General features: G+C 44.2%; 1 protein-coding gene across 6 annotated transcripts; it reads left to right on the forward strand.

Moving 5' to 3' along the window:
* The first annotated feature begins 2,280 nt into the window (after positions 1 to 2,280).
* LOC109752914 (probable beta-1,3-galactosyltransferase 8) lies at positions 2,281 to 14,269 on the forward strand. Of its 6 annotated transcripts, XM_073510917.1 has the most exons (25): positions 2,281 to 2,710; positions 3,003 to 3,102; positions 3,441 to 3,601; positions 3,745 to 3,942; positions 4,021 to 4,113; positions 4,274 to 4,396; positions 6,371 to 6,606; positions 6,847 to 7,018; positions 7,604 to 7,699; positions 7,787 to 7,990; positions 8,396 to 8,558; positions 8,912 to 8,999; positions 9,057 to 9,152; positions 9,764 to 9,875; positions 10,240 to 10,368; positions 10,440 to 10,478; positions 10,838 to 10,916; positions 11,212 to 11,318; positions 12,102 to 12,370; positions 12,445 to 12,635; positions 12,748 to 13,011; positions 13,106 to 13,193; positions 13,292 to 13,417; positions 13,512 to 13,621; positions 13,707 to 13,905. In XM_073510917.1, exons 1-25 carry the CDS (start codon positions 2,495 to 2,497, stop codon positions 13,853 to 13,855), a joined length of 3,609 nt encoding a protein of 1,202 aa, XP_073367018.1. In that variant the 5' UTR covers positions 2,281 to 2,494; the 3' UTR covers positions 13,856 to 13,905. The 6 variants fall into 6 exon arrangements, with proteins under 6 accessions (XP_073367018.1, XP_020167415.1, XP_020167416.1 ...); XM_020311826.4 differs by lacking the exons at positions 9,764 to 9,875; positions 12,102 to 12,370; positions 12,445 to 12,635; ... (3 more) ...; positions 13,512 to 13,621; positions 13,707 to 13,905 and having other exon boundaries at positions 9,083 to 9,152; positions 10,838 to 10,972; positions 11,084 to 11,373; XM_020311827.4 differs by lacking the exons at positions 9,764 to 9,875; positions 12,102 to 12,370; positions 12,445 to 12,635; ... (3 more) ...; positions 13,512 to 13,621; positions 13,707 to 13,905 and having other exon boundaries at positions 9,083 to 9,152; positions 10,838 to 10,972; positions 11,145 to 11,373.
* Positions 14,270 to 14,730: the final 461 nt, after the last annotated feature.

Genomic DNA, 14,730 nt, shown 5'->3' on the forward strand with positions numbered 1-14,730 from the left:
ATGCACCGCATACCCGATAACTTACATACAAACACTGCGGCGACTTTGACAAACTCGAATTTTTTGGGTGAAAAACATACTTCTAGTAACTCATGTGAAAATTGCATAGTAATATACGAACCCCATACCCTATAACTATACATACATACACCCCATCGGTAACTTACGTGAAAATAGCACGGCAATACACAAACCACATACCTAATAATTTACACACAAGCACCGCGGTAACTTTTACCAAGTCAAAAAAAATGTTGAAAAACAGACACCTTCGTTAACTTATGTGAAATAGTACGATAATACACAAACCACATACCCGACAATATACGTACAAACACCATAGTAACATTGTTCAAGGCACGGGAGAGGGGGGGAAGGGGGATTATTGAGAAACATCTTCCAATAACTTATGTGAAAATAACACGCTTATATAGAAACCGCATACCTGATAACTTAGGTACAACCACCGCGGTATTTTTACCCAATGATAAATGTTGTTGGAAAACATAACCTGGTCACTTACGTCAAAATAACACGGTAATATACTAAAGACACCCCCATAATTCACGTGCAAACACCGCGATAAATTTTGACCAGGGAGAAAAAAGTTGTTGAAAAATATAACACTGGTAACTTATGTGAAAATACCATGGTAACTTGCACACCACATGCCCAAAAAAGTCATCGGAATATACCAATATGAGATCTAGTTTTGAAGATCTCGCCACAGGAATATTTATGTGAAAACTATTTTTGCATTGAACCGGCGGTTTGAGCTACAAAACATTTTGAATTTTCATAATAGGGAGAATTTAGGATGACATCAGCCCTTTTATCCTCTAATACATACATGCATGTGCATGTGGAGAAGGGTGGGAGAACCAGTTTTATGCCCCGGTAACTTATATGGAAATAACACGGTAACTTTCACATCACAGGATTGATAACTTATGTAGCCTAGGCATGATAACTTTTGGCCTAAAAAAATGTCGGCGAAACAGAACAACATAGCGAAAATTGCATATGGTACTATTATCCCAGCGGTTGGTCCTTCTCGAGATGCTCACTCATGCAGGTATAGGCCCATGTATTCGGTTTGCCCAGACTTTTTTAAACAGTACGTGTGTGGGTTGTCTGTAGTCATTGATGAGGCCCAGGGGGCAAGGTCCAGTACGGTCCTATCGTTATTGTGTTTACTAGGGCCGTCCACCACGGAGATGGGCCATTTAGCCGGGACAGCTAGCATGTGGCCCACTTTGTCAGTTCATGGGCGAACAGCTGGTTCTAGAATAAGACATATGTCGTCTGGTAAATCTAGATCCCCATTCTCGCCTCAACATGTTTGCTTCTTCTTGCCCCGAGCCTGACACGGAGTTGCTCCCGCTGATTCCATGCCCTAGATGTCTCCGGGAAGTAGTCAGCGACATCACCGCCGGCGGCAAAAGGCCTGGCAATCGATACTACCGCTGCATCCTCTGGACCGTGAGTGACTTAATCCTAATCTCAGATCTGAATCAACAACTTTTTTTAGCCAAGGTCTTGAGTTCTTGATCTGGTCTTCCTCTTTTCATTTTTTTCAGTCTAGGCAGTGCGGTTTCTTTGAGTGGCAAGAAAATTATCGTGCCCTGCTACGGTCTGGGAGATCCCGCTCACTGGTGCCGCCCTGCCACCGAGGTTTTGATTGTCGTGAGGTGAAAGGAAAAATCTGTACCATGGTACACGAAAGTAGTGCGCACCTGTACCGCTAGCACAACTCCGTCCATTGTTGGTAACCGGGCCGTCCCGCCCCCCTAGTATTCCTACAGTACATACGCCACACAAGCGGGCCTCCCACATTTCCGCCAATTTCTGCGGGCGACGACGAAGTTCATTTATGACGCCTGCATGTGGGATGTGTGCCAACGAACGGTTGTGATAATACTACTATATAGTAGTATGACCCATATCGCCGCTCTCGCAAAATAGGATCTAGTTCCGAAGATCTCATCGCGACGAATCTTTTATGTGAAAACGGGTTTTTCATCTAACCTACAAAACATTTTGAATTTTTAAAATAGAGAGAATCTAGGTTGATGTCAGCTTTTTCGTCCTCTAGTGCATGAATACAAGTAGAAAAAAGTATGCATGTGAAAGGAGAAAAAGCATACTAATGGATGCATGTATTTAAAAGAAAAAGTGAGGTGTGTGATAGTTTTGCTTATATGGCACACGTGTGCCAAATATCGCGGTCCTCCTACTTTTTCTTGCTAAAATTCTCCGCGAGCTTCAACAAAGCTCATTGATTTTTGACAAAAAAAAAAACAACGCACAATGCATCGATTCGACCCCAAACGACCATTCGGTATTCGCTCTTTCCCCATTAAGCACCAGGACCATCGGCGGCGCGATTTCAAACCAAATCCCTCCTCCCGAAACCTTTTCAGCAATCGCCACTCGCGAATCCCTCACCGCCAGAACCCTAGGAAGCTTCTAGAACCCCTGCGAGGCCAGCGAGATGCTACTCCGGACTCCACCGCAGCGGAAGCGGCGGGCCGACCCCGACCCCAACCTCGACCTCGACCTCGCCGCCGCCGTCGCCGTCGCCACCGGACGGACCCCCGTCTCCGACCGCCGCCTCGTGCCCTACGACCGCCCCACGGCCCTCGTGTCCGCCTCCGGCACCGAGGAGCCCTCCGACGACATGGTCTGCACATACCACTGCCGTCAGATGGTGAGATCGCGTCGCCCCTGTCTCCAACTGTTTACGGTCTAGCCCTGTGTAAGCATATGAGTTATGCAATTTGTGTTACTTGACCTGCTGTCACTCAGTGCCATGTATTACCAAGTTTGTTATAGTTAAAGTTATATTTGGTCACGCACGCTACATTGATAAGCTCTCAGTTGATTATATTTTAAGGATCTGCAGCGAAGTACACGCTGTGAAATGGAGATCCCTAGTGTGATTAGTTATATGCCATTTAGTATACATACTGATGTTTTTTCCATGTGTACGTTTCTGATAGGTGAAATCGGAGTTCGTGGTGGCACTGGACACCGCGGAGAAGGCGGTTCAGGAGTATCGAGTAAAGCTTGACACATTGGAGAAACAGTTATCTAAGAGTGGTATGCTTTTGCTTACATGATTTTATTCTGAGCTTTTTATGAATACAGTTCATTAAGCTGTTAGGTAATTATATCTGTCGTGAAAGCAGGGAATAAGTGTTTGAAATATGCATGTACGTGGAGGCCAGATAATATACTATACTCCAAGTCACAGTATATCATAGTAATAAGTAAACATTTGTTGGGAATAGGAACTCCATTCTAGGAAGAACATGTAGGTTCTGCTTAATGCTTGGAGCTATCTGAGGCTAGAATTTGGATGTTAGCATTATCCTGTTGCAAGCCATTTGATGCATTTACTTACAAACTGATATACTTACTTGTTCTTAATACTTCAGAGGATGAAAGGACTACATATCATGATAAACTGAACTATGTTGAACAAGAACTAGCAGCAACAAAAGGGCGGGAGACTGCATTGCAAGAACGGTTATTGAAGGAGCTGGGCGAGTATCAGGAGCGATACCGGCAGCAAGTCAAGAAGATAGGGGAACTTGAGGTATACAGTTTTTCCCCTTTGGCACATGAATTCCATCTCATCGCCGTTGTGACAAGCTAGTCACACAGTCACATTTTTGTGTGCCTTATCATATCCATGTTTATTAATTGACATAACTAATCACAGGCTTGCTGGTGCTGCAGATTAAACTCAATAAAGAGATTGATTCTCGAATTAGCGCTGAATCATCTTCAGCATCTGCAAAGGAGTCGGTCAAGGAGTTGGAACGGGCTATGCAGCGGTCATCAGAAAATTCAGAAAGGGAGAAGAAAGCCCTTCAGAAGGAACTTTCATATATGAAAGATGACTCAAAACTATCCATCTCTAAACTTAATGCTGAGGTTTGTATTGTTAAATTCTTGTGAACATTGATTCTTCACTGCATGTTGGCTTACCTATCTGAACATGCCTCGGCGTAGCTTGAAAGAATGAGCCTCAGGGCGCAAAACTCTGAGAAGGAAGCAAAGATGTTAAATGAGCAGTTGGAGGACTTGAAAAAGCAATTAAATGAGGTAAAGTAATGTGATTCACATGATCATCGCTGATCAATATGTCCCACTCCTTTTTTCCTGCCGTGAGAGCCCTCATCAGATGCTCAAACGTGTGCTCATTGGTTTTGGTTTTACATCTTGGTACAGCAGATACAATGATTAACATTATGTTCTTTGTCAGTGTCTTCGCGAAAAGAACGAAACCGAGCTCAGACTACTGGATTCTGCTCCTTTGTCTGTTCAGCGTAATCCAACAGATGATCAGAAGTTAATAAAACTTTTGCAAGAGGAGCTCCGGAACTATGTGAGCATTTAGCCTTGATGATGATAGCTGATGTTATGTGAATATTTGATGGCATGCTTGTTTCATTTACTCCTTGATAAGGAAGCCAATTTTATGACTGTCAGAATTATGTAAACATCAGTGTTGCACATTGCTTTAAGCTTACAAGATGCTTAGCATTAAGCACTGATCTAGGAGAGCGTTTTGCTGCCCTATGTGTTCCTCTCTGAACTGCCATAGAAATAAAAAAGTTGAAGCTATTCAGGAAGCTCTAATCTTAAAACAAGTGTGTTTGAATGAATGAATGGCTTCTTTTATGGGTGGCTGTACACCCTAAAGCATTTTAGTAGTGCATTTGTACCCTTCAATTTTAGACATATCTGAGTTTTTTTTCTGTTATTATACAGCTTTTCAATGAACACCATATGCAAGTCCTTCTTTTGCTCCCTATATCTCTCCATAAGTTGTCGTACCAAGCTTTTCAACCTCATTTTTCGGGCAAACAAGATGCCAGAAGAATGGAGACGGAGTATATTAGTACCAATCTTCAAGAACAAGGGGGATGTTCAGAGTTGTACTAATTACCGTGGAATTAAGCTGATGAGCCATACAATGAAGCTATGGGAGAGAGTCATTGAGCACCGCTTAAGAAGAATGACAAGCGTGACCAAAAATCAGTTTGGTTTCATGCCTGGGAGGTCGACCATGGAAGCCATTTTCTTGGTACGACAACTTATGGAGAGATATAGGGAGCAAAAGAAGGACTTGCATATGGTGTTCATTGACTTGGAGAAGGCCTATGATAAGATACCGCGGAATGTCATGTGGTGGGCCTTGGAGAAACACAAAGTCCCAACAAAGTACATTACCCTCATCAAGGACATGTACGATAATGTTGTGACAAGTGTTCGAACAAGTGATGTCGACACTGATGACTTCCCGATTAAGATAGGACTGCATCAGGGGTCAGCTTTGAGCCCTTATCTTTTTGCATTGGTGATGGATGAGGTCACAAGGGATATACAAGGAGATATCCCATGGTGTATGCTCTTTGCGGATGATGTGGTGCTAGTTGACGATAGTCGGACGGGGGTAAATAGGAAGTTAGAGTTATGGAGACAAACCTTGGAATCGAAAGGGTTTAGGCTTAGTAGAACTAAAACCGAGTACATGATGTGCGGTTTCAGTACTACTAGGTGTGAGGAGGAGGAGGTTAGCCTTGATGGCCAGGTGGTACCTCGGAAGGACACCTTTCGGTATTTGGGGTCAATGTTGCAGGAGGATGGGGGTATTGATGAAGATGTGAACCATCGAATCAAAGCCGGATGGATGAAGTGGCGCCAAGCTTCTGGCATTCTCTGTGACAAGAGAGTGCCACAAAAGCTAAAAGGCAAGTTCTACAGGACGGCGGTTCGACCCGCAATGTTGTATGGCGCGGAGTGTTGGCCGACTAAAAGGCGACATGTTCAACAGTTAGGTGTGGCGGAGATGCGTATGTTGAGATGGATGTGTGGCCACACGAGGAAGGATCGAGTCCGGAATGATGATATACGAGATAGAGTTGGGGTAGCACCAATTGAGGAGAAGCTTGTCCAACATCGTCTGAGATGGTTTGGGCATATTCAGCGCATGCCTCCAGAAGCTCCAGTGCATAGCGGACGGCTAAAGCGTGCGGAGAATGTCAAGAGAGGGCGGGGTAGACCGAATTTGACATGAGAGGAGTCCGTTAAGAGAGACCTGAAGGATTGGAGTATCACCAAAGAGCTAGCTATGGACAGGGGTGTGTGGAAGCTTGCTATCCATGTGCCAGAGCCATGAGTTGGTTGCGAGATCTTATGGGTTTCACCTCTAGCCTACCCCAACTTGTTTGGGACTAAAGGCTTTGTTGTTGTTGTTGTTGTTTTTTTTTGTATTATACAGCTTTTCAATAATAACCTGCCATGTAAAATTCTAGAATAATAAAGTGCTGTATCTATATGATTTCTGTATATCCAGGAAAAAGAAGTGCACGAAGCTAGAAGATTAAAATCTTCCCACACAAATGTTGAGCTGCTAAGTGAAAAGCTGTTGGAGGAGCAGAGTCGAAGGAAACGAGCCGAAACAGAACTATCTAAGCTGCAAGAAATCGAAGCTAAAGCACAGAAGTTGGAGCTGGAATTAGCGTCATGTACATCATTACTTGGCAACATACCTGATGTGTCTTCTTACAGCAACATTGCAGATTTGCAAAGGTATGAGTCCATCATCACTTTACCAAAGAAAAGTTCTGCTATAACTCATCGTTATTAAACATTATTCAGAGTACTATCCTTTCCTATGATCATAAACAAAACTGCGCAACTAGTAGATTTGATAAATTCAGGATGACTTTTGCTTGAAAGTTGTGAGAAAGAATGATATTGTTGGCAAGGACGTATAACTTTTTACTCCTTCCCCATTAAGATTTATATTGTTATTTGAACTCTTGACAGGCAAGCATTGACAGACTTGAATAAATTGGGTGAAGTAACATCACGGTTGAAAGAATTGGAGGTTACGTTGGAATTTGCTGAGATCAGCAAGCAACGTGCAGAAGGTGAAGCTACCCTTGCCAAAGAGAGAGCTGAAAGTGCTAGCAGGGAGGTCAAGCGCCTTGAACTTCTGGTATTGTCTGCTGTCCCCTGCTACAACTGCGGCCTAGGTTTCCATTTTTTCCGTGTTTGCAATGTATACGATAAATACACTTGTAGTCCCATACTCCCATTGAACTTATGCTGTGTAAGCCATCTTATTAAGAGATACTCCCTCCTTTCCGCTTTATAGGTCCTGCACATATCTCTAGGTTGTCAATTTTACTATTGTAATGTGAGTTGTATATCACTAAAGTTATACCATTTGAAAATATAACATTTGAACTTTATGATGGTATATATTTTATAATAGATAAATCATATTATATTGGTTAAATTATCGATCTAGGGATACACATAGGCATTACAAACTGGAAAGAGGTAGTACTTGCAGTTATGAATCTTCTATAATTTGGCATTACAAACTGGAAAGAGGTAGTACTTGCAGTTATGAATCTTCTATAATTTGGCATTACAAACTGGAAAGAGGTAGTACTTGCAGTTATGAATCTTCTATAATTTTACATTCTGTATTACATTGAGCGATCTTCCATTTATATCTCAATAATTCACATTGGCATGCTTTACTTTCCCTTTATGACTTATTTCATTTGAACAGCTTACTGCAGTGAGTGAAGAAAGAGATAGATTACGAAAAGATCATAATATGTTATCTAACCAAAAAACTAGGGATGGAGATGACATGTCATCCAAGGTTAGCAGGTTCTGTATTCTTAACATTGGTGGTATGTGCCATTACAACTTTCTTAATTTATAATGCCTCTTCTGGGAAACAATGCAGAAAATGGAGTCAGATCTATCTCAAATGGAAAAGGTAGTAAGAGAACTAGAGACCACTCTACACGAGCAGAGAGAACTAATTAGTCAACAACATGCGGAGCTCAATCTAATGAATGAGAAATTGAGCATTGAAGCAAGAAAAGCAAAATCATTGGAGCGAGAGGGAGATCAACTGCGCTCTCAGGTGGCATTACTCGAGTCTAAGGTATGGACTAAGGATCAATGTTTACAGAATACGATCAATGTTTAATAGCCAGTGGCCAATCTAGCTTCTCTCGTTAGCAGGCCTGAGCTACTCTGGCTGCGGGAGCTTGATCATATGCTGCCTGCAAATAAAACACGAGTGTAGAATTGTTATCTAATTTTGAATTTCAGTGAGGCAGCGGTGAATGTTATGCTGAATGACTGTTGTGTTTATATGTGTTATAGTTTGTTATAGTACGGTGCTGTGCCGCCGAAGTTTTAACTAGGCATGTCATCTTCCTTCAACAACAGAGCTAGTTGTGGGTGCAACTATGAATTATGCTATGAAGTGTACTAATTTAACCTATAGTTATTTGCTTTGTGTATTATGCGTCAACGCCATGAAAATTCTTGTCATATTTGACAGCTGGGTCATGGGGATTACTCTGCCTCAAGCACAAAAGTACTTCGTATGGTGAATACTCTTGCAATGGATAGTGAAGCAAAGCAGACAATAGAAGCACTGCAAGCTGAGTTAAAGAAAACAAAAGAGAGGCTGCAGGCAATCGAAGAACTAAAAGGGCAAGCTGGTAAGTGATCTTATGAATTCTTTTTACTACTACGATCTCCACATGTTGTTTGAGTGTTTGATTTTATCGTTTGCTTACCAAATTTTCAATTCAAAATTTCATGTGAGAATAATATCCACTGAGTAGCATGCAATAGTTAGTTTCGGTTTTTTCCTTAGTAAATTTGTCATTGTACAATTTCTGATAGCTTGCTCTTTGGTGTAGTTGCATTTCTATCAAAAATAGACATCTGCATTTTCTGCCGAATAACTTGTTTGTCAATATATCATGTGCTCCGTATGTTCAAGCTCTGAGAGACCTTGTCTGGTTTTGCTTTGAATGCATTTATGCTGGAATATTTATTTTACTTGCAGATGCTGGAACTGTAGTAGATGCAAATGTTGCAGAAAAGCTAGCACAGCTTAAAAATCAAGTTGCCACACTAGAGAAACGTGAAGAAAGGTAGTCTAGTTTATTAATTTATATCTGTATAAGCTTCTGTATACTGATTTGTTGGAGAGGACCTTACACCTGCCTGGAAACAGATACAAGGCAGTGTTTCTGGAGAGGATCTCAGTCTTCCGAAAGGCTTGCTGCTCGCTTTTTGGTTATCAGGTGTGATGCGTTCAACTCTATTAATTTTTCTGTTAGCTGTCTGAATCTCAAGAAGCAATGCGTACTTGTGCAGTAGCCTTAGAGCTTTATTTTAGCAGCTGAGGCATCTTACTGTTCAAGCTACTTTTAGTAGCAGTATATTCGCATGTACTGTTTGGCTGTTCCCAAATCAAGTCAACTGTTCTCCAGTTCTGAGCTTCTCTTGATAGACTAGCAGCTTTTTGACAAAAGAAGCTACATATCTGGCTTTTGAGAGTTAAGCTTAAAAGAGTCATGCATTGATCTAAGGAAAAAAAGTCCAGCTGGCATCCCCCAATTATCTGGGGAGTAACTTCCACCCCTAATTTCAAAGTGGTTTAAAAATTGTATGCCAAATTTGTCGACATGGCTGTAGGTCCCATATGCCAGTTAGGCAGCTTCCTGATCCTGCAATCTCTTGCATCATGGGTACAGGATGAGCATTCAGTACTGAGTTATCTCCTCATCTGTCCATACATCTGATTCATGTCAATACCAATTGGTAAAATGGAAAATCCATTGCAACCTAAAATCCAAAAAACTTCACATGAATCGGGAGCAATTTCTAGAGCCGTTTGGAAGTGTCAGTTCAGGCCATGTGCAAGGGGGCTGAGGCAGTGGAGTCCAGAGGAGCTCCAGCAAGCCGGGCTTGGTTTGGCCTGGGCGTCTGTCAGAGCTGTTACACTGAGAGGGGATCTTGGTGAGGTAGCAGCCCAGGGTTGACTGGCCGAAGGCTGGTGATAGAAACACCGCCTTGATAGCAAGGAGGTGGAAAAGAACTTTGTATTGGGAAAGACGTGCTTTGATGAACGAAGAGGAGTTGGATACAGGAGTGGATGTTTGGTGGGTTTAGAAATGGAAGGGGAAGGTGTCGGATTGATGGGTTCAGTTATTTTTGCACATTTTGAATTATCAAGCCATGTAATCTCATATGCCAACTACGCTATTATGCCACAATTCTCATTATTTTCCGGCTTCAACATTTCGTCCAATTTTATCTTGTTACTTGGTTCTAAGTTCTAACTATTCTCAGCTGTTAAACATCATTTTCCTTATTTTGTGTTTTAAGATAGTGATGAATGATGAGCAGCAGCCAAATGGGATTCATGTAACACGATTTACTCTGCAATCAGTATATGCCCAAACCGATGATGAAAAACTCGAGTTTCTCTATGAATCAGGAAGCACCAATATAGTGGTAGGTTTATTACATTGTTGAAATGTTCTTTTGTATAGTTTAACGGAACATTTATTTGATCTCAAATACAGGTCAATGGCTACACTTCTCAACATGAGATTGCTCAGCAGGTATTCAACTTATCCATTACATTGAAGCGTTTCCTTTTCTGGAATGTTCTACAAATAACCTTAGTGCTGTTACAGTTTATAAGAGTGTGTAAGAGGCTTAACAGATTTAGTCCAGTTGGTGTATTTAGATCTCGAGCGTTCTTAAATTGCGCACCAAAGTATGGTGTGTGGTACAAATTACTGTGTAATAAACTAATCTAGGTATTAGATAGAAAGTATCCAGTCATACAGTTACGGGTACGGTGAAGTTAAAACTCCTGCAAGTATAATTAAGTTAAGGGAAGTCTCGAATTGTTCTTAGTTTGGTATTGAACCAGAGTTTGATTTACTGATTTTGATGATCTAACCATCCTTTTCAGGTTGATATTTTCATAAGAAAGATGAATTCCATCCCAGCCTTCACTGCTAACCTGACAATGGAATCCTTCAACAAGAGAAGTATATGTTGAGGGCCAAAATGAGTGAGAAATCATATTCCTCTATTATGTTTGTAGGTATGCTTCCATCTAAAAAATGTTTGTAGGTATGATGCTTTATCCGTAGATGGAAAAGAATACCCCCTTGCAGAAACTCAAAGCTTACGTATTATCTTTGCATTCTCCCAGCATACCTGTGAAATTGCAATGCATTGGCGGTTAACAGAAGTGTGCTCACGCAACCTATCAGGTCATCTTTTTGGGGGAGGGATTACTTGCAGTCGTATGTGGAAGGATTCATCAAATTCAAATTCCAGCATATGAAGAAGTTGAGTGGAAGGCTGGTGCTGACGGTATGGTACTATCAGATGAATGCCATTTTAGTTTGAACAATGTAAATACGAGCGCATACAATGTAATCCCTGTGAGTTTTGTGAACTAGCAACTTGATAATGTCACATCTTTTGTGTGGGGAAAAAGCATCAAATCGTACCGTGCAGTTTTTTTTTTCCTATGACAACGCACCGCAGTCAGTTACTTCAGTGAATCACTATCCATTGAGCTAGTTTTATCCGTGGCATGCTACGATCATCCACGGGTGCTTATGCGTGTTGGAGCAGCCTCTGTAACTCTTTTTTTTTGACAGCCTTTGTAACTCTTTGCTCTATTGAAAGCATGGTTATTATCCTTTCAATAAAAAAATCATGGCTATCCTCACGTGAAACATACTACGCCTCAGCCATGCCTATCACCATAAGCCGGCAGCCGTAACGTAAACCCGTGCTTCCTGGCCAAGAACTCCACAGTCAAGGCACAGTTTGAAATGCAACATAGGCGTGGCGTTCTTAGCGCCAACTGGGTGAAGGGGCGAGCCAGCCGGCCTCGTTCTCACACTGTCGGCATGAGGCGCGTCACGCAAACTGAACCCCGTCGCGGTGCATCCGCAGGTGCCCGGGGCCAGGGATGGGCAGATAACCGGCGTTTTTCATAACGCGGCTCGACTGCGCATGCATAAATCACCTCTTCAACGGGTGCCCAAGCCACTCGTTTCCATCCTGGTTCTGGAGTTTCGAGTGCTTCTGGCGCAATGATGGTGCGTGCCCGGCCGTGCGATCGATTCTATCCTAGTTGCTGAATTAACTCATGCTAGTTCCGTGTGGCGAAACTGATCATTTGCGGGTGTGAAATTTTGATGATGATGATGCAGGCGCAGCCGCAGCTGGAGAAGAAGGCGCCCGCGCGGGCGAGGCCGCCGCTGACGGGGAAGGTCGTGGCCGCGCTCTGCGTGGCCAGCTTCGCCGTCGGCCTGCTGCTCAGCGGCTGGATGCCGCTCCTGTCGGCGCCGATCAGCTCCCGGGTGAACAAGACCTCTGCTCCCGGCTGCGACGACAACCGCGTAAGCAAGGGGTTAGCCGGGGAGAGGCATGACCCCAAGGGCATCATAAGCGAGGTGTCCAGGACGCACCACGCTATCCAGTAAGCATATTTCTTTCTCACAAACCACCATGCATGTACTATGAGTGCCCTCTGACGAAAACACACTTCTCCAGGTCGCTGGACAAGGCGGTGTCTTCTCTCGAGATGGAGCTAGCCGTGGAGCGAGCTCGGAGCGGCGACGCCGGCGCCGGCGCGGCGGGCTCGTCCAAGGCCCTTCAGAAGGCCTTCGTCGTGATCGGCATCAACACGGCCTTCAGCAGCAAGAAGCGCCGCGACTCCCTCCGCGAGACCTGGGTGCCCTCAGGTAACATACATCATGCATGTCATGCACGCACTTGGCGTCGGCACCGGTGCAATGCAGCAACGAGTCATATACCATGTTTAATTGATTTGTTGGTGGTCGCGCGCGGGCGCAGGGGAGAAGCTGAGGAGGCTGGAGAAGGAGAAGGGGATCGTGGTCCGGTTCGTCATCGGCCGGAGCGGGACGGCGGAGGGCGGCGGGGCGGCGGACCGCGCCCTGGACGCGGAGGAGGCGGAGAACAAGGACTTCCTGCGGCTGGACCACGTGGAGGGCTACCACGAGCTGTCCTCCAAGACCAGGATCTACTTCGCCACCGCCGTCGCCACCTGGGACGCCGACTTCTACGTCAAGGTCGACGACGACGTCCACCTCAACCTCGGTACGTCCTACGCTACGCACACGTGCATGCAGCTTTGTGTTCCTGTTGAACATTTCTGCAAATTTTTGACCGTTTCTGCTCTTTAATTTGGCAGGGATGCTGGCAACTAGGCTGGCCAAGTACAGGGCGCGGCCCAGGGTGTACGTCGGCTGCATGAAGTCCGGGCCTGTCCTGTCACAAAGGTATAATAATTCGAGCGAAATCACGTGCCAAAAACTCGGAACCCGATGAAAATTGCTGCTGAATTTCCTTCCATCCATCTCGTTCTTGTTGGTCGCAGAGGAGTGAAGTACCACGAGCCGGAGTACTGGAAGTTCGGGGACGTCGGGAACAAATACTTCCGGCACGCCACCGGCCAGATCTACGCCGTCTCCAAGGACCTCGCCGCCTACATCTCCGTCAACCAGTAAGCCATCTTTTTTCTTTTCTTTTCTTTGGAAGCCAATCTCAATCTGTGAGACATTCTGACGATGTTTGCATCTGCGATCGGCTATTTTCAGGCCGATCCTGCACAGGTTCGCGAACGAGGACGTCTCCGTGGGCGCGTGGCTGATCGGGCTGGAGGTGGAGCACGTCGATGACCGGAGCATGTGCTGCGCCACGCCTCCAGGTCCGTACGCCGAGCCACGAACGTATGGATCTCTCTTCGCCCATGCGAGTTCGTCTGACCGGAACAACAGCCGTGCGTTTTGCAGACTGCGAGTGGAAGAAGAGGGCCGGGAACGTGTGCGTGGCGTCCTTCGACTGGTCCTGCAGCGGGGTCTGCAGGTCCGTGGACAGGATGAAGCTCATCCACGACGCCTGCGGCGAAGACCAGGCGGCGGTCTGGGGCGTCGCCACCTGATCTGTGGAGTAGTGGTGGGAGTAGCGCATCGGCCGGCCGGGCGTGCTGTTTAATGTTGGGGCTGGCTAGGAATCAGTCGACTGAGACTCGGCTGACGTCAGCGTATATTTTTTATGGCGCAGCACTTGTTTTCAGTCAGGTTTTGTTACTTTTTCTAGAGGAACTAAGCCAGATTTTGCTCTACGCATCGCTGCTTGTTTCTCCACTCGCGATCGTTGCATGGGCCTGCAGATCGGCCCATTTTTCTTTTTTCGCATTGCACGTCACGTGCTCGTGCTATGTTCCTTCTCTTCTTTTTCTTTAGATCAGTGTTCCTTCTCTTCTTTTTTTAAGATCTATGTTCCCTCTCTTCTCTGTGTACTTCTCGCATATTTTTTCTCATCATTTTTAAAATGGGTTTGAGTTGTATAAAAATATATTTTATGACAAAGAAGTAAAATATCAAAAATGGAAAAAAGAACACAAAATATAATTCCTACTCTCCATATCATCTTGCTCGCTCTTTGTTTTTCGTATCATTCTTCAAAAAATAATTTGTATTGTAAAAAAGATCTTTCATGTTAAAAAATTTAAAAACAAAATTAAAAATCTCAGTTGCATGTAGGGTCTGTCTAGGTCTCCATTGACTGAGACTTCGTGAAGACTCAGTCAACTGATGACATCAGCATACGTATATGACATCAGCACAGGTACAAACCAGACCTGCTTCGTTTATGTGACTGTTTGTGTGTTTTTGCTGTTATGGGTTGGCTTTGTACTTCTACTGGGCCTTTATCTCATCTTTTTCTTTTCCCTGCGATCTGTTGCTTTTTGCCGGATTTTTTCCTCTTCTTGTACTTGGGCTGTACGACTGCAAATATAATATGTGTTTTGCT

Source organism: Aegilops tauschii, chromosome 3 (assembly GCF_002575655.3).
Source record: "Aegilops tauschii subsp. strangulata cultivar AL8/78 chromosome 3, Aet v6.0, whole genome shotgun sequence".
Taxonomy (NCBI): domain Eukaryota; kingdom Viridiplantae; phylum Streptophyta; class Magnoliopsida; order Poales; family Poaceae; genus Aegilops; species Aegilops tauschii.

Bases quoted from the DNA above. Each gene is read 5' to 3' on its own strand.
- LOC109752914 (XM_073510917.1), top strand. From the start codon at position 2,495: ATGCTACTCCGGACTCCACCGCAGCGGAAGCGGCGGGCCGACCCCGAC. The intron at 3,602-3,744 runs GTATACAGTTTT...CTGGTGCTGCAG, and splicing joins AGAAGATAGGGGAACTTGAG to ATTAAACTCAATAAAGAGAT. The intron at 4,397-6,370 runs GTGAGCATTTAG...CTGTATATCCAG, and splicing joins AAGAGGAGCTCCGGAACTAT to GAAAAAGAAGTGCACGAAGC.